Source organism: Balaenoptera physalus, assembly GCF_965194825.1.
Source record: "Balaenoptera physalus genome assembly, chromosome: 7".
Taxonomy (NCBI): domain Eukaryota; kingdom Metazoa; phylum Chordata; class Mammalia; order Artiodactyla; family Balaenopteridae; genus Balaenoptera; species Balaenoptera physalus.
Window position 1 is genome coordinate 72494199 of NC_138886.1, and position 27225 is coordinate 72521423.

At 39.0% G+C, this 27225-nt stretch overlaps 1 protein-coding gene across 15 annotated transcripts in view; it reads right to left on the bottom strand.

Annotated features, from left to right (window-relative positions):
- The window catches only part of ELAVL2 (ELAV like RNA binding protein 2), a 157963-nt gene that overhangs the window by 128758 nt on the left and 1980 nt on the right, over window positions 1-27225 (bottom strand). For 4 of the 15 annotated variants that reach the window (XM_082470495.1, XM_082470494.1, XM_082470493.1 and 1 more), the window contains exon 1: window positions 5147-9398. The exons of 1 other annotated variant lie outside the window; for it this stretch is intronic. In XM_082470495.1, coding sequence (XP_082326621.1) covers window positions 5147-5256 — 110 coding nt within the window. In that variant the 5' untranslated portion in view covers window positions 5257-9398. Of the gene's footprint in view, window positions 1-10; window positions 200-404; window positions 648-1584; window positions 3212-4660; window positions 9399-27225 lie in introns of those variants that run through there. 10 more of the 15 variants (XM_082470490.1, XM_082470500.1, XM_082470496.1 and 7 more) reach the window with 7 other exon arrangements.

Below are 27225 nucleotides of genomic sequence, written 5' to 3' on the forward strand. Positions count from 1 at the left end.
ATACACTCACCTGCGTCTCGGCGCAGTTCTTCTCGCGCCACCCGCGGCCGTACCCCGGCACGTCCACGCCTGTGCACGCTGCCTGGCGCGACTGGCCCCGCTCGGCTCCCGCCGCCCCCAACCAGCTTGTGCCCACAAGAGGGGCGGTGCCACCTCCCGAGGCGCCCAATTCCCTCGACTCCCACCGCCAGGGGTCGAGCTCTAGGAACTTCCCGTGCACAACCTCCGCCGCCCCCACCAACGTTCCCGCCCTGAGCCCGGACGAGGGCTCCCGCCGAGCCGAGGCCGGACACCGCAACACAGCGCCGCGGCGGCGCGCACCGCCCTCAGCCTCGGCGTCCGAAACAGACTCGCGGCCCGGCAAGGCGTGCCCGCCCCCGCCCCACCCCACCCCCCGCACTTGCCTGCTGCGACTCAGAGCTGCAGCTACTACGGCTTGCGCTGCCGACCGTCACACAGCCGCGGAGGATTCGCTCCGGGCGGGCTCCGCGGAGAGGCGGTAGTAGCGGCGGCGGAGGCGTCCCCAGGTCTGACGGTGGCGGGAAGGCGGCCTGGAACCCGGCGGAACCCCCGCCCCACCCGCGCCGCGCCGGCGACCGGCCTCCTCACCCGGCCCGCAGCTGCCTCAGTGACGCCCGGGCGCCGCGGTCCCGCCGTTTGTAGCGGGGCGGGGAGGAGGGGCTTGCTTGGAAGAGCGCCAGGAGGCGGGGCCGGCGGCGAGTTCGCGGCGCCGCGGCTACTGCCGCCGGCGCGTGCCCTGCCCGGCAGCCCCGAGGGTCGGTGCCCGGGAGCAGACGCCCGACTGCGGACGCTCGGCTCCTTCCGTCCCAGCTTCCGATTCCAGGCAGGCTCCTGGACCAGGTTCCCCTGGCAGCGCGGAGCGTCGCGCGCCCAGAGGCGTCAGATACCAGGTGCAAGTTTGCAAACCCCGAGGCTCCGGACGCTAACGGGCAGCCAGAGCGATTCGCGCGGGGGTACTTTGACATATGTGTATCAAATATATATACATACATATATTAACATATTGCAAGCAAAGCTCAAGGGCTTTTTCCCTACTTCACAGCTGAAGGGTCCGGTCCCTCCGCGAAAAACTAAAGGTTTGCCCCCGCTGCCCTTCTCTGCCTGTCTAGATGGAATCTGATGTTCAAATAAGCCCCGAGTACCTGTGTGGGGTGCTATACTCTGCTTCAAACACAAAGTAGGAAATCCTGCACTCGACTATATAAGCGCCTGTCGCTCGCCGCATCCTTCCAACGCCCCCCACCGAAGCCCCGAAACGGCCAACTCTTCACCGAGGGGGCGTCCCATCGCTGCCTTTCCTTGGCCCGCCCCCACGCCCAGTTCAATCGCTTTCCCCAGGAAAAACCTGTGCCAGTTCTCAGACCCAGACCCAAGACTGGGAGTCAAAACCGACCCCAAACCACGCGGCGGGAGCACGTTTTTACACCTGCTCATCCGCTTAATTACGAGAGCACCTGTCATGTTGGGGGTTTTTTTGTGTTTGTTTTCTTTCAATGCAAAGGCTTCCGTTTTAACCCTTCCCCCTAAAAAACTGCATTTAAAAATATCACCTGTCAAACCTACCTGTAATCGCACGAGGTAAGAGAAAGAACTGAGCAGTGGGCGGCTGAGTCGCCGCAAGAACGTGACCGAGGTTACAGCTTCAAGGGCATGATGCGGGTTTGATGCAGCAAGGTCCGCTAAGGGCGGCCAGCGCTCCCCGCCCCCCACGCGACGGGCGGGGCTGGGGGAGAAGCGGGGAAGGACTCCTCTAACCCAGGGCGGGGGATAGAGGAGACAAAATTGCCCTCTTGGGCGAAGTCAAATCAGACAGTAAAGTAGGGGGCTCAGCCATGATCGAAATGGAGACAGTCCATCCCTCAATTTGGGGGACCCGGAGCGGGGACACCAGAAATAGCTAATTGATTCTATATCAGCATTTCTATTGTCACCCCAATTACGATTTGCAATTAAATGACCTTAATTGACTTTGTACGGGTTCCTGGGAAAACGGCTCAAAGCGCCTGCGCCTCTTTGACCTCCCTCTAAACAGTTAATTATAATATTCCCATCCCAGGCAGGGGGCATTGCTAAGAATGCCTGTTTCCAAACGTTAGGCAAAAATGGGCCTACCAAATTTGCCAATCCAAGCCTAAAACTCTTAGAATGCCCTATGATGCCCTACTTCCTGAAACTGACTTCTTGAAGTTATGGGAGACCTCTCTCTCAACAGAGTTCCCCAAGTCTTCCAAACCACTTCTAGTTGGCAAACACTGCGTTTTCGTCGAGAACTCCAGAACAGGTTAAGCTTTATAAAGTGGGGTTGCCAAGCACTTGGTTAAAAGAGGGAAGGGGAACCCAGGAGTACCTGGTGTAAGACAGACTCAGCAATAACTAAGAGAAATAGTTATTTTCTTAATCCCCCAAAAGGTGATTTTTAAACACTCAACATTTTCTCTTCCTCTTTTTTTTTTTTTTGACTTATTTTAGATTCTAACAAATCTTTCAGATGTCCCATTTAAGAAGCCATTTTACCAAGGAAATCTTATGGGCCCTAAACAGATTTTATACCCTTCCATCCCCCAAACACTCACACCTTTTCCCCTGACTTTTAGGAACTGATTTCCAATTAGGAAAATAATTTCTTAGGTTACTATTGTCTGCTCTGTACCCCGCCCCGCCCCCCCATGTTAAGCCTACATTTTATAGGTTGCACTGTAGGCCTAAGAAATAAATCACCTCCATTTCCCTTCCACTCTCAACATCCAGAGGATGGGTATAATAAATAGGGTGTAGGGAAGGGCTGAAGGTTTAGAATCTTAACCAACAGGAATGTTTGTACATGAGCGGGGGAGGGGAAAGAACCTGTTCATTTCGGGGAGAAAGTACAGAGACATCAATCCTGGCCCAGCGGTGTTAAGAGTAAATTCTAAATGGTTGACAATTTCTCTCACTCTGGCCACAGTAAAGCCAGATCTGCAGCTGGTAATTACGAGAGAAAATACCCAGTCTCGACATCAGTTTCGCTAACCCGTACTTCCAAATGGAAAACGGAGAATGTATCCAACCTCCAATTTCCCACAGTTATACAGCTCTCATATTAATTCTTTACAGACGTGAAATAGGTGGGTACGTGGCAACGTGCTGGGCATAAATTAAGCAACAATGGCCACGCGAAGTCCTGTTCGCCGCTGAGATCCCGGGGTGGGCACTGCCACCTTGCTATCCCCAGCCCCCAGGACCCCGGAGATGGCAAAGTCGAGTCCGGAGGAGACCGGCCGCGCGTTGGCTTTTCGAACTGGGAGGGTGGGTGGGATGGAGAGCAGAGAGAAATTAACCCCAGCCGGCTTTGTACCTTTTCCCAATCCTCTCCTTCTCAAGCACCACACGAGCGCTCTCATGCACACACTCGCCCACACCCCCTCGTGCCAATAATTTAAACTTCTCTTAGGCAAGGGCACTGCCACCACCATTCCCTCCACCCTCCCCGCCCCGCGAACATCCTACCCCCTTCCCACCTCTACCCTGTGTTCTCTTTTTCGCAGTAGAAAGCCAGCTGGTTTCTCCTAAACCCTGAGAAATCACAGAAGTTAAAATGAAACAAGTATCTGCCCAGCATCTCATCCCCAACCATCTTTCTCCAGGCGTCAGTTTAACAATAGCTATTCGAGAAAAGGGGGGGGGGGAGGGCCGCAAGGAAGGGGGTGAGGGATGTGTAGCCGAGTTGGCTACTGAGGTGGCTGCGAAGCCTTGTCGGCTGCGAAGGGGTTCCCCCCTCGCCCAGAAGGCGAAGTCAGCCGCGTAGGACCAAGGACAGGGCTTGGAATCCACTTCCCAGCGCGCAGCACAGCGAGGCTCCCAGGCAGCCGCCCCTCCACAGACACAGCTCCAAGGATCTTATTTACGCTTTTCTGAACAAAGGGAATCTCATATCCGGTACAGGCTTAAGAATTCGGCCCTAAATTGGCTATCTTCTTTTGAAACACAACCATGATAATTGGCGGCCGTGAATTAGAGCCCGCACACCTTGCAACGATGAGTTTTGACAGCTTCTACCCACCCCAGCCCCAGCCCAGCCCCAGCCCTCAGGCAGCATGTACTTTTTTCAGTCAACTACAACTAGCTGCCTGGTGCAGCATCTAAATTCCATCTGGCAATCCCATCTCCCCAGCACATGTTATCTGGTTAATGCAATTAAGTCTGGGGTTTTCGCTGGTCTAATCTCCAAGTCCAGGCTTCTGATTCCCCTTAATGGTCCTAAAGCCTCTCCGGTCCTTCGGTTGCTTCGCGAAAGTAGAGGCATGCATCCCCCCGCTCCCCCCCCAAACCCAAGTTATCCCTCTCTTGCCACGAAATGAACTTACAACCTCAATCCCGAAGCTCACTCAATATCTAGACTCCCATTGTACCCCTGTTCTTCCCTGGCCACATTTACCACTTAAGTTTCTGCCATTGACATTTGTGAATATTCAGTACGTCAAGCATGCGTCCACGGTCTTTTAGTCTAGCTCTCTAGAATTAAAAAGCAGAGCAGTATCTTTGAAATAATACAAACATGTGCAATTAACTTCGTATTCTGTATTCCGCTCACTTACAGGTTTTCTGGGTTTGCCAGCGCATCGCTGCAACTAATGATTAAAGAAACCAAACCGAAACTTACCTTTCTCCCTTAAGGTTTTTGTGTATATGTGTTTTTAAAGTAACGGTGCAGTTCTCCCAATAAGGATGAGCAAGAAGCTGCTGGATAGTTCTCTTAAGACAGCACGAAACCTAAAACTGTGCTCGGCTTAAAAGAAGCAAATAAAAAGAAATGCTTTCGACCCCAAAGTCCAACGCTAAGAGAAATGGCGAAAAAAAATATATGAAAGGGGAGGGGAAACTTAAAAAAGATAGTTTAAAAAGACGGAGACTACCCTCCTATTGCCGTTCAACTAAACAAAAAGGGGCAAGAAAAACAAACGAAGGAACAAAGAAAAAGACGAAAGAACGTTTTTTCAAAAAGACGATGTCTTTCTCCTTGTTGCTTTTTAGTAGGTCGCTACAGGAGTAAGCTGCTGCATCTCTAACTGAGAACAGAAATAAGGGGGGAGGACGTCTTAAAAGGGAGGTGGACTGGACCACAGATTTATAGCACCGTATCACCAACCCCTTCTCTGCCTCCGCACTGCCGTGTGTGCAGCTGCTCTGCCAGGCTCCTATCCCGGGCAGCACGCGCGGAAGTATACGCTGAGTCGCGCCACAACGCAACTTGCTCATCTCCCCAGGATCCTGATTGGTCCAGACGCTTCTATTGAGGCCGCCCAGGAGAGGCTGCGCGATATGATTGGTTAGGTGCTTGTGTCACTCTCGAGAGCTCAATGGAGTCCCGTTTCAAGGTAAGTTGTGCGGGGAGGTACACGCTTAACACTGGTGGCGAAGGGAAATGCAAGAAGCAAAAAGAGATGGGGAGAGAGCAACGTGGGAGGGTTGGAACTGTACTATCAGAGTTTGCGATATGGCACGATCTCCTTTCCTCTTAAATCTTTCTGCTTCGGAAAGACTCATTTCCTTTGCCATCACTGCCGCATCTATGGCACTTTTCTTTATAACATTAAACTCTGTCCCCTATGTATGAGTCACTGAGAGCTCCCTCTCTTTGAACTGAGTGAAAGAGATGAATGTACATCCATTACTTGCACGCATGCCTTTTTCGATTTGTGTTCCAGTATTCTATATTAGATATTAGGTAATTTAATGTCTTTCTCTGTTTTAATATATGCATATTGCTGCTCTCTTGTTTGTTTGGGTTTTTTAAAGCGTCTTTTAGGACAAGAATGAAGTCAGAAATGCTTTCAAATAAAGCTGCACGGTTTGAATTACCTTTCACTTCATGTAAGAGTAGAAAAGTGCAGGATAAACATCCTGTCCAGGGAAAGAGGTACTGAGTTGAGCTAAGGTCCTTCACTTTGGGGTGTATGATGACACTCAAAAAGAGCAGCTGTATATAAAATTAGAACAAGCCACTCCTCTGCATTTGGTGGCAGTACAGTTCTTGGACCACACATGTATTGCTGACAGTAAAGATAGTCAAGCCTTTACCTGGGCTCTTACTCTGAGGATTTAGCAAGTTTAATCAGAAGACCAAGTGCTGTCAACCCTTCTGTTTTATAGATGAAGACTACTTTATTAAACCCCATATTTTAATAACATTCAGGAGGCTGAAATATAGCTTTATTCATGGTACTTATTTCTTCCTCCAAGTGAAACTGTAGTCCTCAGGATCAACTTGATGTATAAGTAGAGACAATATTCACTTGACCTAGGTTCTTTTCCAGCTTGGATTTCTTCTTTTAATCTTGAAAGGTAACACCAGCTTCCTACACAGTACTTACAATTCTTACACAGTGTAACATCTTTCTGGAAGCTCATTCCTTTCCAAAAGAAATTCCTTTACTTGTTTATTTATTACTAGCCTCTATCTTTGAGAATGCCAGAAAGAGGAGGCACAGGTAAGAGTTAGAGATTGCAGGGGGGTGGAATGAGAATGGAGGGAAAATGGACAGATAGTCACAAAGCAAAATGACTAGAAAGTCAGGGTTGAAGTAAATCATAGTTCCTTGAAAGTGTCCTTGAGTGTTGATAAATGCTTAATGGCAAAGAACAGAAGACCTGTTTATCTCCCATATAGCCCATACGATATGTCCAAGTTCTATACTTTGGATAACAATAACTGGGACTTGGGAAAGGAGGCCTGAATCTATATAATTGCCATTTATAATTATCATGCCTTAATCCCCACCCCTACGTTTTATATAACAACAGGCCTGGGTTGCTAATTTCAACATAAAACTATTCTCTAGAACTGGGTGGAACTCAGGGGCAGAAGAAAGAAAAGCTGTTTGAAGAAAGGGAGTCAAGGGGCTGAGGGAACAACAAATAAAGGGAAAAAACAGAAAACCTCCACCTCATCTACAATAAAGTAATCACTGTATGAATAAACAGTTGGAAGATTGGGTTCGCTGTCATTCTCCTTCAACCCCTCCCTTCACCCCTAGATCAGTCCAAAGAGTAAGGTAATAAATACAATTTGGGTAAAAGTGTAACATTGTTTAGTCAGAATTACCAATAAAGTGAATTGTCTTTTATCCTTGTTAATATGATTTTAATATTGAATTAGTTGCATTTGTTCATGTAATATTCTCAGCAATTTGAAGAAAATCTTTACCATTAACTTACAATTACATAAGTTTCATCTAATTATGTGGAAACTAATACTTTGTTTTATTTTTTGATGTTTGTATCCACAAGAAAGATTTTGTGGATTACAGTAGTATATTTTTGCAAGGATTGGGGGAGGGTGGGTATGGAAAGCTGGGTGTGGTGTGGAGTGATGAAAATCTAGCATGTGTGTTATGTAGTTAAAGAAATTACCTGAAAAATAGCAAACTTATCCATTCAAATGCAAAATGCTAAATTCTATGGCTTCAGTATGTATGCTTTTTTCAGTTTTTTCAGAGGAGCAAATATTTTTCAGAATGTTTTCATTTTCAACAAGTTGTTTTTTCTATGTAGATAAAGTGGAGTTAAATTATTTAAGAAATTGAAAATATCTTAAAATACTAGTTTACTTCCTCAATCAAACAGATGTTTTTAAATTTAAAATCTTTTAAATGGATAAATACAGTATAAGTAATATGTACTTTTCCAACTTTTAAAAATAAAAACTGAATACAATCACTTTAACACAAATGATACCTGGATATATATTTCACTTTGCAATTCATGCTGTTACAGCCTGAAATATTAACATACTCTATCTTGCAATTAATAAAGACTATGTGTAAACATCAGACTCCACATTAAGCAATTGTAATCAATCCCTCTTTGTTCATAGCTAGGTAAAGAATTATCCACAGCATCTGATCTTGTATTAGAAAAGCATTTGAATTATGATTGTCTTGTTAGCTCTGATATATCTTCAAAGTACTTGATATTAAACCACTACAGAGAAGGGAGAGATATAGGGAGTCACTGAGAGCTTGGAGAAAAAGTTTGACGTGGAGAAAGCTGCAAAAAGAATAGTTCTCAAAGCAGAAAAAGTAATGAATTCAATTGATTATTTTACTAAAATATCTTTATAAAGGAACAGTCATTCATAGGAATACTCGTAAGCTATTGTGGGCAATGTCTTTTATGATAAATAACCCCCCTACACTAGTTCTGGGGAGGAAGAGAGGATACTTTGAGGGTTTTATGATAAAGGTGGCTGTAAAGTACAATTGTAACTTTTTTGAAGTAAAGAAAGCAGTTAAGCTATTTAAATGAGTTTACAATGTTTGGCTTAGGATGATAGTTCCAAACATTATACCCTCTCAGATGTATAAAAATATTATTCTGTGTTAATTTGTTGGGCTGTTTGGGATGATGGAGGGGGGTGTCTGTTGTTCATAATGTTAGAAGTGTGACAGTTTACTGCCTGAGTGAGAAATAGAGGTATTATATAGCTTGATGATTACTATTTTATTTGTTCTTCTTAAAGAAGTACGTCAACTTTACTTCCACAGTTTAGGAAACAGAAAAAAAAAAAATGTCGAGAACATTGATACCAACGTGAGTTTAGAACATGCAACCGGGCTAAAGAATGAGGCAGGAGTTAGCACCATGGACAGAGACAAGCCGAGCCTGAATAAGGGTTTGCAAAGCTTGAGGGAGTTTTCTGCCCCTCCCAGTGAGACACAGAAACTACAGTTCTTGGGAACATTTCATTTCTACAGACTATAGGGCTGTCCTACTCCATAGAAACACGTTTATTTTGAATTAGGCTGGCTTTTGCTAGGACTCGGCCATAGTGACAAACCGCCAGGAAGGTTAGCGCCCCGAACTCGCTGCGCACCCTCCACTGTCCTCCTCTTTCCAGACACTTCTTCCCCTAGTGAGCCTGTCAGTCATCAAAGAGGTCATACAAAATAAATGCAAATCCAGGTAGTCATCGGAAAGTCGGCTAAACCTACTCCAGATTTTTTAATCCTCGAAATTCCCAGAGGGAATCGCAACAAAAACGCCTACACGCTCAACCCTCTCTCCCCTCCCCCCGTTCTTCCCCCGGCTCCCTCCACCTCCTGGCAAAGGGGCAGAGCCTTTTATCCGAAGGTGAGTGACCTCCGAGACTATTTCGCAAAGAACCCTTTATATTGCAAACACTTTCCATTAGGAACAGTGCCAGAGACGGCAGTGAGCAGGGTCACAAACATCCTTTACTTTCTCTTTACATCATGTCTTTAAACTCCTGTTCAAGGGAAAAGGCTGTAAAAGGAGCAGACTCAGCGAGAATTTACCCTAAATTCCGAGGTTACTGTTTACACTTAAAGACACGTGAATTGTATAGGTTTTTTAAAAAATTAAACGTAATGTAGTGTCGCGGTAAATTAAGACCAGCCTATATTGTTCTTCCCCCCCGCCCCCTACCACGACCGCCTTCCCCCCCCCCCCCCCCCACTCAGCAAAATGTGTATGAGGTGCATTCTCCTTTAGATGATTTGCCTGCGGATATTCAGACTGAAATCTGTTGCACGTGCCCCAGAGTGTCTCGGAAAATTTATTTGCAGCTTCGGATCAACGATCATTTATGTAAACGCTCCTGCAAATGCCCTCAGCTTTCTTCCCCTCCTCTCTTTTACTCAGGACCAACTTTTAGCAAGGTAAACTCACGTCTTTCCTGAGCGTGCAAAGGGTGATGTAGGCGACGAGGGAGGGTGAGGTAAGAAAAACTTGGAGGTGAGACAGGGCAAGTCGGAGCTTTGTGTCCGTTTCTTCCAGGGATGCTAACAGCCTTCTCTAAGCTTCCTCCTGGAGCCGATACATCTCATGCAAAATTAATACAAGTAATTAAAAATAGCAGATTCCAAAGTTAAAGGAAACCATCTGTCTCAGCTGGTGGCAATCAGTCTTTTCGCCTGCCCCTTTACCGGGACCTGGGAAGAAACGGTTTTTCTGCTTCCGATGCTCGGAGGCTCTTCCTTATATTGAAGATTTATGTTTCCACTTGTGTGCGATGCACGTCTAATTTGAAATAATAAAGCCGGGCTGAGCAACCAGTCAATCAGAGCTATCAACTGCGCTCGGCACGCAGCCCTGCCCCCAGCTTCCTCGGATCTCTAACCCTCTTTCCCTCCTCCCCCCTATCTCGCTCTCCTTGCTCTCCCCCTCCTATTTCCTCTCTGCTCTCTCACACACTCACACTTTTCCCCCACGTGTGTTCAGATCAAACCCTTGCCCCATAGAGCAAGTGACCGTACCAGGGCCCGGGGACAAAGGCAGAGTTTGTAACAGAAGAAGACTGAGGCCCGGGGAGACAGCGGCTAGAGAAACAGCTGTCTTATCAGCCCGCTGCAGAGATGGAGATGGCTCGAGAGGTCCTCAACAGATAATCACTTGAATACGTTTGCAATGCGCCAAACTTCACGCTTGATAAGGCCAACCCAATGTAGAGAGCAGCCCAGATCCTGCTCCATTCTGTTTTATCTGGGCTGTAAATTAAGAAATTGAAATTCAGGTGGCAGAGGCAGCAGTCGGCTGACAGACCGCTAAAGTAAACTGTCATTAAAATGCTTTCGGCAGGCAAAGAGGGGGCGCCTGGAATGGGATATAGTTTTAATGGGGGGAGGGGAGCGGTGAGAGAAAAAGTCCACCGGTTTTAAAAATTATTTGGGGAGAAGAAGCTGTGAGGAAAAGTTGCAAAGGGCCACAGCGTCTTGGTCGTGATTCCTAGTCATAACTACGATGTAGAAACAATTTGAAAAGAATAAAGTTGTGTGAAGTTTGGTGTAATAGAGATTAAGGGACAGTTTAAACCAATCTGATGAAAAATAGAATTGTGTCTGTATCAGAGCATAGGGCAGAGGAAGCTCTCTGACTACAGTATTAGAAACAGATTCCAAATGGGCTCTAAAGTTTTCCTTTTGTTGTAAGAAAAGTAGATCAATCAGATGCAGAGGAGTTACCATAAACTGAGGTAAACCTGACCTTTTTGTTGAAGTGATGGGGCCACAGGAGAGATTCCAGGATGGTTTTTAGAATAGCCAAAGAAGTTGTCAATCACAGAAACGAATCTGCTTTAGCTACTTACAAGAATAAGAGTTATATTTCATCCCCTCTGCCTCTACCCAGATAATTACTATGGGGTATTTCAGGAAACTCAAGAAATTCCACATGTGTATTTTTGACATCACTTGATTCTTTCAGCACATTTTATATCTACACTCTTCTGTCTGCTTTTATGGATATGGGGCATGAAGTTCTATGCATTATTTGAATAAATGTTTCACAAAAAGTTTAAGATGTAAAATGACCAGAATATAGCCAGTGACCTTGTTGTCTTGATTCACTGATGACTCTGCACTGTATCTTGTTCTCTATGTGGTTGAATAGATTGTAAATTCACTGGTGTGCATTTATGAGAGTGTGTAAGTATGAGAGGATGCAGTGCATTTTCCAGGCAGCATTTATATTTTAAGTTTTAGCAACATTTCTAAAAGGGTACCTTCAGCTGATAACACATGGTTAACACAGTTTTAGAAAATCGATCAGTTTTTACTTTGTTTAACCCCAAAATTTTGATCAATGTCAGAGTGCATTTAACTGGCAATATAAAGGTTGCTTAAATCACAGTGGGGTGAGGAAGAATTAAAAATAAATTTGTTGGGAAAAAATGATGAGAAAAAATTTAAGATGCTAGTGTACGTTTCAATAGTTATTAAACTATTTAGATACATTAAAAAACAATTCTTTTAAACTTTGAAACTGACATTTGATTACTCATAGGGAAGTAATCAAATAAATATGTCATGGAATCTCAAACATGTTTCTGTTGAACATTTTTTGCAAAAATCCTTCATGCCTTGTAGCACTGAGAGGTATTAAAAATATTCAAGCACACAAATGAATGAGTGCTGTATGGGTTCTTCAATGAGAGAGAAATCTAAGTTTATGTTAGGTAGCTTTTCCCCTCCATAACACCATTTTCCATAATGTTATCGTATTGGTTTAAATAATGGCTGCTATATAGGCATTTTAAGAACTATTCTTTTAATGAATCCCAACCTTTTAGGCAATGTTATATTATCTTCTGATAATGAGACATTTTTCTGCTTGTTACAAAGCACAGTATTGTTGAGTATTTACTCAAACAAATTTGAATTGCCAACTTTAATGTCTCAAGCTATGGTTTTTATTTTTACTTTTCTTAAGTAAATTGAAAATATGCATACAAGGGACTGCTTAACCTATTCTTTGTCATTACAAGTAGGACTTTTTAAAGATGAGAATTTGCATAAGGCTTAAAAGATTTATTCTAAGTTTGAAATGTGAGAAAAAGATATTTTACAAATATAAATCATTATAACACTTCAAAATTAAAAGATAATTTTAAAAAGAAAAAATTTCATTATTGAACAGAAAAATGTTTTAGCATGAAATTATTACAAAAACCACTCCTGTCTAATTTTTGTCACAAATAAATGATACAATTTCTAAAGGCATAGCAATTCATTATGAAAGATGAAAAATAATTTAAAATTTTTAAGTGCAGAATTTATTTTTCAAGTGATTCCCCATTATTAATTCTTCTCTGTGGGAAATGGGATCATAGATTTTTAAGGTAAACAGTCTCTCTATGATGTATAAAGGCAAAATACTGGATGCTTTGGAAATACCTAAAAGTTATAAATGTTTTTATTTTAAACTGATTATGATTTTATTACCAAAAAAAAAAAAACCAATCAGATGACTAATTGTGTCTTTCCAGATATAACATTTATCTTCAGGTGAGAGTCAAATGAGTAATACATAATCATTTCCTATTTCTAACTATTTATTCCTGATCTTTGACAAAAGACCCATTTCAGTTTGATTCAATAATCTTTTGAGTGCCTATATTTATACAATATCTCTTTATAAGTTTTTTAATAGTATGGTTTGTCCAAAAATTAATCCTTTTAATGGAAATTGATATGTTGCTTTATTAGGAACTACAATTTTGAAAATTTTGAGCTTGGGTTTTCACTTCAGCACATCTGGATTTGAACCTGACTCCACTTACTGTGGGGTCCTGGACAAGTTATTTTATCTTCTAAGCCTTGATCTCCTGATCTACAAAATGGTGCTAATAATGCTTAATTTAGGATCCCTGTGAGGTTAAACGAAGTCATGAGTGTAAAATACTCAAACTTCCTGGCATAGAGGAAGTAGTCAATGCACGGTAACTAGGATTATGGAACAAAATGGTGACTTAGCACATTTATTTGATGAAGCCAGAATTAGAATTCCTTTGTTTATATAGAATGTCTCTTAAACATTTTCATTTGCTCTCATTAATTTCCTAACTGATATATCTTATGGTAAATATCTTCTCACATTTCTAATTGTAACCAAGTTTAAAAGGCCCCAAAAGGCATAAAATGTCTGCCCTGTTATGTAGCTTCAATATATTTCCCAATACAATTTCATGATTCACCCATAAAAAGTTGTGGGTCTTCAAAAAGGAACTTAGTCTGAGATCCTATTTGATTGATATAATAATAAAAACACCTTAGATTTTTATAGTACCTTTTATCGCAAAAAGCTCAATGCACTTTTCCATATTTATCATTGTAACTCAGGAGGTAAGGAAAGACATAAATTATTTCTCATTTTCAGGAGCATAGCAGAGGCATTGGGAATTTAGGTAACAGTTCTAAGATTAATAGGAATACAGAATAGGTTTCCTGAATGTCAGTCTTTCTGCAATGTTACTCTCTTTGGCATTAATTACAACCATTGTTCCTTTATTTAGGCTCACAATGTTAGTGTTTGGCATTAAGTATAGGTTATAATTCAGTTAATTACTCACTGAAATCAAGTTCAGTCAAATATATACTATCACAGTCTAATCAAATTAAAATATTTTGATTTTATGCCGAGAAACTTTTATTATTCAAATATATATATATACTATATATGCGTACATTATCCATTCTTATTTACCATTCTATGTCAACTCTATGGCAAGATTTTTAAAGTTACTAGTCATTTATGGCCTTGAAAGAAATCAGTTTCAATCTCCTCATCACTCGCCTCTCCCCAGGCTCATTCCCTCTCTCCACATATATTTTTATAGGCTATTATATTTATTCCATTTACATAGGCTAACAGTAATTTCTGCTCTAGTTTTCTATTTCTTAGGTTTCTGTGCTTGAAAAAATCTAACAAAATAAATATCCAAAGGAACATAGAGGTAGACTGTGTAAAGGGCACAAGAGACTATGCTTTTTATAATAGTTTGTTTTGAGTGAAACAAAATGGAAACATAATGTCCACTTGACATTGTAAAACAAAGAATGTCAGAAGAATAGTAAAGCTTGTGTATGCTTTATAGTTTTTCAGTTCCTTCCTGGGCTTACTTTGCCATGGATTGGTATAGATTCAGCTACAGATGTGGACTTTCAGTGAATAAGTAGAACAGAAGGAAACAAAACTTTGCAGCCTGATAAAAGAATAAACTTTAAATATTTGGATGTCTAAGTTCATAGGTTACAATGGAAAAACAAACTTACTGTTCTTTAAACTTCAATAGGCATCTATCTATAGCCTAAATATATCCTATAATTTGATAGGACTGACCCACTCAAAGTCAAGCCCAATCATGTGAATGCCAGACTTTTATGAGGAAGTGTAATTAGCACCAGGAAGAAACAGAAGCATACACACAGAAGAGCCAGAGCTACTGTTTATTGCCATTTCGCACCAACCCCTTTTAACCCTTCATGTTGACGTGACTAAATGGAAAATCTATTTCTCTGATTGAGCATATGTATATGCATTTTAAGGCTGAGAATACTGTTGTAATAGAAATATGTTTGGTGTCTTTGGTCACTGTCATTTCAGTATAAGAAATTAGAGAATACGTTGTTTGAAATGTCAGTTTTTGTAAACATGAGTTGGAAGATGTAACATAAATGAATGGTGTTACAGACTGCTTAAGCTGTCTGAGTAACAAATAAACATTTCCTTGAATTATTTTGACATAATTTACTGTGAAATTTCTTTTTTTCTCTTGCTGATATTTCTAGATTTCTTGTGCAGACAATAAAGAGAAGAGTCTTTCTTTTATGTCAGGGCTCATTTTTTAGCTCATAGAGCACTGTTTTGTAGAATACTAACATTTCTTAGATGTAAAATGAATACTGAAATAGAGGCGTGTCTCCATATTAGTCATATCAAAAGGATACACGAAAATGTGACCCTCTTTACAAGGTTTTTCACACTGATAATAATGAAAATGTTTTGATGGCCAAAATATTTACAGCAGGTATTAGGACAGTGATGGGGTTCTGAACAGATAATACTTTTGAGCCAAAATGCCCAAGAAAGCTATGAGGGAAAGAAACCAGGAACCAGAGCCTATCATGCTGCACCCTGCTTAGCTGTGGATGCCACTAAAACACCTTTGTGCCTAAGAGGGATCTGTATAAACAACGCTAAGAGAGGATGCATCACGCTAAGATTCCTAGGCTTGAAGAGAGGAGACTTGAGTCCTAGTATTATTTCTCCCACTAACTAGCTGATTCCCTTCAGCAAGTCCCTCTGACTAAACCTCATGATTCCCAGGAGAAGCCTGGATTAATAATAATAATGAGTAACAAGCACTGAGTATACAGTATGTGCTGGGCAGCATTCTAATGCTTTACATGCATTAAATCATTTAATCCTCACAATCATCCTATCATTTTAAAGATGAGGAAACTGAGGAAGTTAAGTAATTTGCCCAAGATCACACAACCAGAAGTTGACAGAGCTGTGATTTGACCTTAAGTATCCATTTTTATGGCCCAAGTCCTAACCCACTATTTATTAGATGACCTGTAAGGTACTTTCCAGATGTAAAATTCAGTAATTCCAAAAGAATATAGCAGAAATTAATAGTTGCAAGAGAACAAAAGTGTCAGGAAAATAGATATTACAGTTAACATAAACAAACAAAACTCTACTTTTTATAACAAAAATAATTATACTATCTTGCCATGCTACCTATTGCTGACAAATGAAAAAGAGATAAAGTGATAATTGGATGATTTGCTCCTTTAAAATGGTTCAGGTCAAATACAATAAAATTTTGAGAAATATTACATAAGATGTCCTAACCACCAGCAATTTCAGGGGGTTTGAAGAAATTTTAATTGTTTAGCTTTTTTAGGGAATTGTTGAAAGTATTAAACATCATGTAAAGGATGGGACACTAGAACATTAAACAGTGCCTATTTTGAAGTAATAAGAGTTGGACTTTCAGTTTTTTCTTAACATTTTCTGCATTATTGAATTTGTAAAAATTCTGAGCATGCATTCTTTTTTACAAATCAGAATTAGTGTTTTGAGGAGGAAAAAATCTTTACAGCTCCAGAGCTCAAGCTTCAGCCTTGTAGCCAACAGGTGGGAGCAGGACATAGATACTGAGTGGTGAGGACCAGTGACCTCTTAAAAGACAATTTAGATTTAGAGAAGCACAGATTAACAGCCCTGGAGCTTTATAATTTAAACAAAATAATATTCATTTATAAAGACAAATCTTGAGATTTAATACATATGAAAAATAAATATAATAGAGGAAAATGAAAAAAATCTCAGAAATTGCTCTACCAGTTTCTTAGAATAATACAGTATCAGATGTAACTATCTTGTCCCATTAGAATTGCCTAATGTATATATATTTTTTAATAAATTTATTTATTTAATTTATTTATTTTTGGCTGCGCTGGGTCTTCGTTGCTGCGCACGGCATTTCTCTAGTTGTGGCAAGCGAGGACTACTCTTTGTTGTGGTGCGTGGGCCTCTCATTGCAGTGGCTTCTCTGTTGTGGAGCACGGGCTCTAGGCATGTGGGCTCAGTAGTTGTGGCACACAGGCTCAGTAGTTGTGGCGCACGGGCTCTAGAGCACAGGCTCAGTAGTTGTGGAGCAAGGGCCCAGTTCCGCGGCATGTGGGATCTTCCTGGACCAGGGCTCGAACCCGTGTCCCCTGCATTGGCAGGCAGATTCTTAACCACTGCGCCACGAGGGAAGTCTCGAATTGCCTAATATTAATTACACACAGGAACAACAATTATTTCCTTCACTCATTGCCTATCTATATTATGACCAAGGGATGTTCTTCTTTTCATTTAATTAATCATTTCTTTTTCCCTACTCTACCCTTTCTTGCAATTGCTGGAGATTCTCATAAAATGAACTTTAATTCCCAACTAGCAAAGCCCCTATATCTCTATGGCAAATAAATAATGAAAACCATAATACAGTAAAGAATTATGATGAGACTGAGCAAAAACTGGCTTCCTGACAGGTACCATTTAGTGAATTGCTATTTCAATGCCCTAAACAGTCACCTGAGTTAATTCAATTTTCATATTGTTTAATTTTTGTCTTTAAAATCACTCTTCACTGTCTCAACTCTATGGGATGGTACAGTCCAAACATCCTCATTTATTTAATTTTGCCATTTAAAAATATTCTAATATTATGACCAAGAATCTAACAAGAGCTAAATGCAGGTATTATTTATTTTTAAAGGAATGCTATGAATAAACTTGTATTGACAGAAGTGAAAAAGAAGCTACTAAGAAACAATATCAAAATAAGAGAATTTTATTTTTTAACATGATGTGTTTTAATGTGACCCTGTTACTATCTTTTAAGCTTTATAAAATGTAAATGTATATTAACTTTTATATATGAATTGTGGCCGTTTTGGAAAAAAGTTATTCGTTATAAACAGAGGACATAAAATGCCGCTGCTCTCACTCATGGACTCATTTGACTCGGTGCAGTCTTGAATAATTTTAAACCAAACATGACTGCGGCAATCAATTTTCGTCCAATTTATTGGGCATGAGTTAAAGCCAATTAAAAAACCATTTTTGGTGCAATTCAAGGGGAAAAATGTATAAACCCATGAAAAACAGATTTCAGTCCTAGACATGAGTCATCACTATTCTAAATAATGGCGTAAGCCCCAAATCAGAAAGAACATGTCCTAAAATTGCATATTCCACACTGGAAACTGCATTTCTCAGCAATGATTTTATACAATTTAAATTTTTTTAATAAGAAACTGACCTGGAAGGAAAATCATGTTCTTCTAACATTGTCTCATTTCTGAATATGTTTTAGCCACAAAATTAAAAGGTAGTTTACAGCAGCTCCTGAGCTTATGAATTAAGAACTAAGGTAGAAAGCCATCTGTGACCTTTATACAAAGAAAGCAAAACATTTTACCTATAATTTTAAAGTATCTTTTACCTATTAGACCATGTCTCCTTTCACATGAATATAGTGGCTCTCTTTTAAGGCCATAAAATGAAACAACCCCTGTGCGCTCCGGATAATCTTAGGGTAATCAAAGCAGCAAAATGGAAGCTTCTAGGTTGGAAATTACAGCTATAAAATGCAGCCATACACTTTCAATCTGTATATTAAAAAGGCCTTTTCAGGGTTATAGCTGTTCAAAGTATTCAGGCAGACCTGGATTCTGGTTCTGCCTCTCCCCTGTCCTTGGTATATGACTAGGCATGTTGCCTGATCTCTCCAAGCCTCAGCTTTCTCATTGGTAAAATGAGTATAAAAATAATAGCTACCTTTTAGGGATGTTGTGAGCATTAAGTGACAAAATATTTGTCAAGTGTTTAGGAGCGTGCTTGGCACAGAGTGGATCTTCCGTGAATGACAGAACTGGTGAGATGAGATGAAAGCCCAGTGGTTCTCACACATAGCTGTGCATCTATACCTCAGCCCACCTGTGGAGGCTTTCTTTGAAAGTACAGATACCTGGGCTCGATCCCAGGAATAATTCTACTCAGTAATTCCGAGGTAAGGTCTAAGCATACGTGTTTATAAAAACCTCTATGGATGATTCTGAGGAGCCACTGATTTAAAGCAAAAACCGATACAGATTTTTCAGTTGCTCAGTTAATATGGAGTTAAAGTAAACTCTGGCTTGAACTATTTTGGTTTGGCTTTCTCCACTGGGCAGATGAACTGGAGTAATTGCCAAATATGTATTCTGGATAATGCTGAAAGAGATTTACCTGGGAGACTCTTTAAATATTTTATTTACATTCAGATGTCTGTGAGGTCACAGAGTAAGCATGATTTTCCAAAAGTTCCTGTTATTATAATAAAGGAATAGACACGTGAGATAACCCTGGGAGATTACAGTCATTCCACTGGCATGGATATATTTCAGTGTTTACTACATCTTGTAGCTTTTGCTTCTGTTTAATAACATAGGCAGATAAGCCAATACTACCAAAGCAATTTTTTTCAGCGTTATATTTTCCTGTTGAGTTCATTTCTAACTGTCCTATTTCGAGATAAGTAAGCAGTTTCCTCTCCTCGGTGATAGAGATCAGGAGTGCCACACAGTTAAGAAAAGCAGCTACCAGAAAAAGATGTATATTGGCCTGACATGACCACCCCATGAGTTACTCATCATGATTGTTTAATAAAAATGAGGGCATTTTACCTGGGAGCAACCTTTAAATATTAACTGAAACCTGGACTCTCCTTAATATCTTCCCATTAGTGGAGATTAGTTTATTAGATTAACAAGAATCTGTCTGTCACCTTGGAAGGGAAAGAGAGACTGTCCTAGTAGACCTTGGGTTTTACCAATGTCTGTAAAGGGGGCAGCACGAGCCTAGGGGCATAAGGGATAGCAGGTCCTAGAGGTATCAAGAGAAGGTGATGGGGAGGTGAGATAACCCATTATTCACCATTTTGTCACCATTTTTGCCTAGGGTAGCTCTAGGTGCAGCTGGTATGGTCTCAGACTTAAGGCCTTCCTTGAAGGTAGGCAACCAGAGTTATTTATACCCCGGCACAGCTCTGTGCAGGAATCCAAGAATATTCCAATACTGCCATACCACCAAACAGAATTTTGAATTTAGAGAGTTTTTAGAGAGCGGGCCATTGATATACTCTCTCCTTGGATCTAAACATGCAAATTCACATAAGATCTAGTTGGGAAAATATTATCTGGGAACATTCTACCTCCCACCCCACCTCAGGGTTCAGAAATGACTCAGAATAGTCTAGATATAATTCAACATCATGTATTGCCAAGCTCTTGGTAGATCAAATCTTAATGTTGATTAAGATGTTGATCAAGAAGTTGGTTTACCCAAATTCTAGTTTTAAAACTATTTGTAAATCTCTACGTTTCTATACGTAAAATGAAATTATAGTATTTGCTTTTCTTACTTTATGAGGTTATTGTGAAGCCAAAATAAGATGACATATATGAAAACTGGAGAAAACGTTTATTGTTATGGCATAAGAATGGAGAGGAAAAGAATTATTTTTTAATGTACACAACTTACTAGCAAATTATCCAAAGCCTTTCAGGAACATATTTCCTTTTTCTTAAGTAAACTTTATTTTTTTTTTTTCCTTTTTCAATATGATTCCCCAAAAGTTTCAAAATCAAGTTGTAAGATAATAACCCTATGTTAAAACTTCAAAAATTGAAATTGCCTCAAACTTGCTGAACTGGGACTTCCCTGGTGGCGCAGTGGTTAAGAATCCGCCTGCCAATGCAGGGGACACGGGTTCACTCCCTGGTCCGGGAAGATCCCACACGCCGCGGAGCAACTAAGCCCGTGCGCCACAACTACTGAGCCTGTGTGCCACAACTACTGAAGCCCGCGCACCTAGAGCCCATGCTCCGCAACAAGAGAAGCCACCGCAATGAGAAGCCTGCACACCACAATGAAGAGTAGCCCCTACTCGCCGCAACTAGAGAAAGCCGGCGTGCAGCAACAAAGACCCAATGCAGCCAAAAATAAATAACTTTATAAAAAAACCAAAACAAAACAAAAACTTGCTGAACTATCTTGGAACATGAAAATCTGTAGAAAAAGTGAAACTTTCCTTTTTTTTTTTTTTTGGGTTTATGAATGTAATGTTTTATCTGTCTAGCCTTAGACAATTGGTTTCTAAAACGTGGCTCTCTGAAATTTTAGAGGAGAGAGCCCTTTCAGAATTTTTCATTTAACCGGCAGAGAATTGCTTTCTCACAGCTGGAAGCTTGAACAGCTGTTGACTCTGGCACTTTTCTTTTCCTCTGGGTGAGAGTTCATGGACCCTCACTGTGCCATTAGGAGGACAGCAGCGATGTATGTGGTCAGAAATATTTTCCAATGCAACCCATTTCCAAGGCTACCCCTCCACCCTCTCCCTAGGACTGGGGCACAGGTAACTCAGAGCCCTTGTGTCACCTGTGGGAAATATTCTCTCAGTTGAGGAAAACCAACCTCCATAAAAATCTTCTTTCCGACCCATGGTTAGATCACAAGGCTCATGTGACCATAAAGATACCATGAAGGACTTTTGATGTCAGTCAGTCTCAGGATTGAGCATCCTTTTAGACTTTATAAATATCCACTCCCCTTTTTTTTTTTTACATTTTATAGGAAATTTCCCTTTCATTTAGCGTGCATTTCTGAGTGTTTCTTAACGGATACTAAATAACTAACTCCATTTTGAACTTACAGAAAGAAGAACAAGCAAAAAGACTATTTCAGAATAGCTGCCACTGCAGTACTATTTACTGTATCCACTAGAGGACACCTCTCAGAATGGCTTAAAATATCTCCCCTCTCATTCCCTGTGGCCTCTGGCATTTGATGCTCAACTAACTCTTGAGCTGGGCCACTGGCTACATATCGCTGTTAGAATGAAAACATTCCCCCTGCTTTAACACCTCCTGCTAGTTCAATAAAGCGATGTTTAAATAACTGAACTGGCTTCAATGAACTGTACTTGCCATTTTTTCCTGCTTCTTAGCTAGATAAAATGGAGATAATTGTGAAGTGGATGAGCAGGTTTAATGAAAGCCAGTTTCTTTTGGTATACTCCTGAAGCAGCAATCATCATCTGTTTGGCTTTTGAAGAGCAACAATTATAATCACTTAAACCCCCAAGGGGAACAAAAATAGAATTTACATTAGCATATAAAATATACAGCTGGATTGGGCAAGCCTATAAAATTCTGGGAAAATCATTCTAATCTGAATGCTATTCAAACTCACAAGTAAAATGAGTTCAAGAGTATTTTACATGCTTCCTTCCTATAAAATAATACATATAACAATGTTGAGAGGATTTTCCTAAAAATGAACACAAGGAAATGAAAAATTGTTGCCAGGAGAGAATCCCAGCAGGAATGGGCTAAACTGTATTGTCAAGATATCAGAGAGCAAAATGCAAAATGATATTCACAGGAAGGACTAATCACTCTCAAGAGAAGATTTTTCATGCACTTGGGAGTTTAAAAAAGGAAATAGGGTGGCTTTAGTCTGATTAATGATGAAACTTACTCATAAATAAGGAAAATTTGAGATTAATATTACTTTCCTCCTCCACTGTAAATGTGAAAGCAATACAAAGGAAAGTGAAATCGCTTAAGTTGATACCCTATTGTTATGAAGCAGAACTCTTTTTCCTATTTTAAAACATTTTCATATCATTTCCTCTCAAATAACCTCTTTCTTACACCTCCCTTTCTAATTCTAGCCCAGATCACAGGCAATCTCCCTCACCATTTATGTTATTTAATTACTTTTGCTTTTGTGTGCCTTTCACGGTTTACAAGATACTTTTTTTTTTTTTGGTAGAGCACAGAAGAATAAAAATGGAGCCTTTGCTTTATCCATTATGCTACTAGGAACAAAACACTAACATAATCAATATATTAAAGGCTTTCCCGGCTGTGCACATTTGTCAAAGGCAGTGTGTCTAAGAAATTACACTAATGAATCTTGAAAAATTCAGCATCCTACACAGACAACTTGTTCTCCCTCATAATAAGTACATATCAAAATGTAAAGACTAGGAAAATGAATACTTTCATCTTTCTTTATATTATTTGAAGTTCCACTATTACACTTTTCTTTTTAATGGAAAAACAAGTCAGTACGCAAAACTTCACCTCCACTGGGAAGCACTTCCTGAATACCCACACAAAAGCCAACTGCAGGCGTACTGGCGATGGCTTCTTCTATCTTTCTAAAAGCACTTTGTACACACCTCTGATAGCAATTATGTCACTGCATTATAACCATTTGTTGACATGCCCGTCTCCTATACAGACTGCATTGCTTGACAGCAAAGCCATCTTTTTCAGCAGGGTATTCCTGGGCTCTAGCACTGTACCTTAAACCTAATAAGCATGCAATAATGTTTGTTGAGTGAAGTTTATCATTTTTGTATTCCAAGACACATCAAAATGTTACAGTGATTGATAAGGCTCAACCATATATTAAATACCATCTCTGCCATAACATCAAATTTAATGGTGATATATTAAGCACTGAGAAATTAGAAATTCCAAAGTCTAGATTTCCGTAGCAATCTTTATTCTCCTTATCTTTAACAAAGGATAAGGGTAATTTTTTAGATTTTATTAAATATTTATAATGTGTCCAACGGTTATTTTTACTGGAAACACTAAAAAAACTGAATTCTTATTTCTGAATGATAATGACGACTTCAGGTTTCACTAGCTTTATATGTCTTTCTTTCTTTCTTTTTTTTTTTTTTAAGTTAGAACCATTAACACTGCTTTCTCAGCCTTTGTCAATGTCTGTCAGGTTTGGTGGTACCTAGCTAGTAGTATTCTGCCCTTTCCTATAAACTTTTCATGCTCTGAGAGGCTTTGAAAGTCCATAACATGTAACTTTACACTGAACACAAATGTAAAGATTTCATGTTTGAAAGAATTTCAAGGAATAATTGAAATGCATAGCATGAAGGATTCCAGGACGTATGCAGGAACTATCTTAAGGTCCTTTCATTCTTTTCCTAATTTAAACATACTCCACATTTTCCTCCTAATTTTTCAAGTGAAATTATTATTTTGTATGAGGTTATGGGACAGCGATGGGTGGTGAAGTACAAGAAGAGACTCCACAGACCTATCCTAAAATACTCTTACATTTTTAGTTAATAATGAATGTTAATATTATCATTAGGTAAAATTCAGTTTTGTGGCATTATCCCACAAATTGAAACTGAAAAACTGCTTTAATAAATTTTTTTGCTTCATACTAATATAACTATAACTTTTTGTACATTTATTATTCATATATACAGACTTGTGTACTTTGATGAATTTGAAGGGAAAGAAAATTGTACATACAACTCTATGATTTTAGTACATAATAATGTAATGTAAATTTCCAAATCAAGGATAAAATAGAAGATTATACAAATATTTTATTAACTATGATAAAAACCCAGCCTGAATTTTAATTAAAATGAGAAAATAACTAGAATTAGGTTGGGGAGGTAAAAGTTCAAGTTATGGTCTCCAAGGTCAAAGTGAAGTAGAATTCAGTTATATGTGACTAACTGCTAGACTATTTGGGAGTTTGAAACGTTTAAGCCTCACAATTCAGCCCTTTATAACATGGTTCTTAAAAGTCCAAAATTATCAGACTCTTAAAAAAGCTATTGGAATTCTCATAGTAATAGGGTTTAAACATGAGAGAGCTGGACAATTTCACTTTTTAAAAATCAAGCTTACAAAATGGATAAATCAGTTTTTAAAAAGTCCTTCACTTATCAGGAGCATTAATTCAAATGCCTTTTTAAATATGTGTGTTCTCTGCATTTAAAAAAAGTAACTCAAATTTTTTTAAAAAAAGGTCCACACAAAACAACTGAGGAGCCCATCTACTGCAAAAAATGCAGATAGAGTGCTTTCATTTCCTCTCAGGTGAAAGTGAAAAATTGAACAGTTTTCTGTTGAATGTACATGATGTCCTTAAATATTTTTTAATTTAATATCTATGTCCCAATCTCTTAGGTTCAAAGATTTTATAAATAAAAAAGAGCAAAATTAGAGCTTTTTAAAGGGAAAGGTTTTTCCCCCAGTATTTCACAGTCTATCATCTTTCATATTTAAAAAGGAATCATAAAATGAGGCCCCATATTTTCTATATCACTTTCTATCTTTAAGTCTCTTTAGTTCACTAAATGAAGGTAGTTTTAAAAATGCCGGCCCCTACTCACTGAATAATTAGTGTAAAACTTAACTGATTAAACTCTAACTTAGAAAATAAATATATGGCAAAAAAAATCATGAAATGATTTACTACCTATAAAAGCATACAACATTTCATTGCTCTAGCAAATGTTACTGTAACTGAATTTTTAAAGTCTTTAAAATGAAAAATTAAATCTGAATTTAAGTTGGTAAAATGAAAAAAAAATCACTCTGCTTATTTGATTTATGTCCCTTATATTTAAGGAAAACTGGGTTTTCAGTTAGGCTTTCCTTTTATTAAGTTGTTGGTACATATCTGTGTATGTTGTGTATGTTTCAAATATATTGGTACATATTTGAAAATACTTTTGTCATTAAATTGATTTAATCTTCCTCTCCTTTTGTTTATTTTTGGGGTGGGACAGAGGAGGCAATAAATCCTCCATTAGTGCCCCCCAAAAGAAACAACCAGCCAAACCAGCATAATGTATCCAAGCCCAATTTGGGGATATAATTAGGAATGTTTCAGTAGGATTTTTTTTTCTTCAAAATCTTTTATTGAGGAAAGTGCCCAGATTAACAGGTAATCATTCCTATGTTTGGAATTTGGGGAGATTATATGGGTTTTATGTGGAAGGTCTCTTTAAATTGAGTAAATTAGCTCATATTTTCTACTATTTGATTCTCATTTTGCTTGATTTTAGACCCAAGTTTAGAGTCAGATAGATTCAAATCCTCACTTTATGGTTTATGAGCTGTCTGATTTAAACTACTCAGTTTCTAGGCATACTAAAACCTACCACCTAGAGAATTCTGAAGATTAACTGAGATAATATATGTAAAGCACTTACATATATGATTGGATCATGGTAGAGAAACAACAATGTTAATTATTAAAGTTAACTTCTTAGCTGTTTTACATTGTATATTTGATATAAGATACACATTAAAGTTTAATACTAATTAGACATAATAAATGAAAGTTATTTTTGAATTTTTAAAATCATAGTATCACTTCAGCTGTTTCTTTTTTACTTTTTTTGCTTGCAGGCACATTTTATGTCCAAGAATGGTATAAGAGGCAAAACCTACAATGTAACATTAGATGACCCTGGCTACCCTCCCCCTGCCCCCATATCTCACCCATTTTTTTCTCCTTTATGGGAAACAATGAATATTTCTATGAGAGTATAGAAATACTGCTTAGTTGAAAACACTTAGAATTTTGTTCTTATGAACATTATAAGCTTTCTGTTATTTGTAAAATTTATTCTAATGGACAGAGGTTTAGGGAAAATATCAAAACATGGCCACTGTATTTCCAATGTGCCACTAACATATAATTAGAACACTGAAGAAAGAAATGATTATAGTATCATATTCTGATATAAAGAAATTTCCATATTGAGAATATTTAGCAAACCTACAATTGCCACAGAATTAGGGTATTAGTAAGTGAAAGTGCCAGGAAAATACAGCTCTAGTCTAGGTACTTATATAGGAAACTAAACAGATGCACTAACATTAATTATCATTTAGGAGACAACTCTCAATTATCCAACTTATTTTAAATAATAATTGTTATGATTATCTTCAACTGAAATAGTATTTTTAATGTGCAAATGAAAAACTACAGTAAAGTTGAGGGTTTGTTTGAGATTATGAGTATGATAAAAATAAATCTGATTAAAGATGTTTTTCTCAATTCAGGTATCAAAGCAATCTAATTTTACATATGTACAGGCCATACATTTAAATTAAATAGGTATGAGAGTTGAGTAGTATGGTCCAAAATAAATTATATAGTTAAAAACATTGTTAGTTGACTATCTGTACTCTAAGAATATCAGTACATACGAAAAACAAACTTCCTAATTTCAATGGGATTTAAATATATATCCTAAAAATATATAAAATAATATATTCTAATCTAAACTCTTTTGAGAGCCAAAACTTTACTGAATTGATTCTTCCTGTACCAACAGATTCGTAGTTTAGGTAGTCATTTGGTGTTTAAGCTCTCAAACTGAAAACTGTTTTAAGGGTGGTGATTGCAAATAGTGATGATTTTGAAAGCTAACTATAAGGTGACACTTTCCTGTGATAGTTACTGGTAAATTACAGTAGCTTCATGTAGAATAGACAAAAAATAAGTCAGTTGTTAAAATAAGTTATTAAA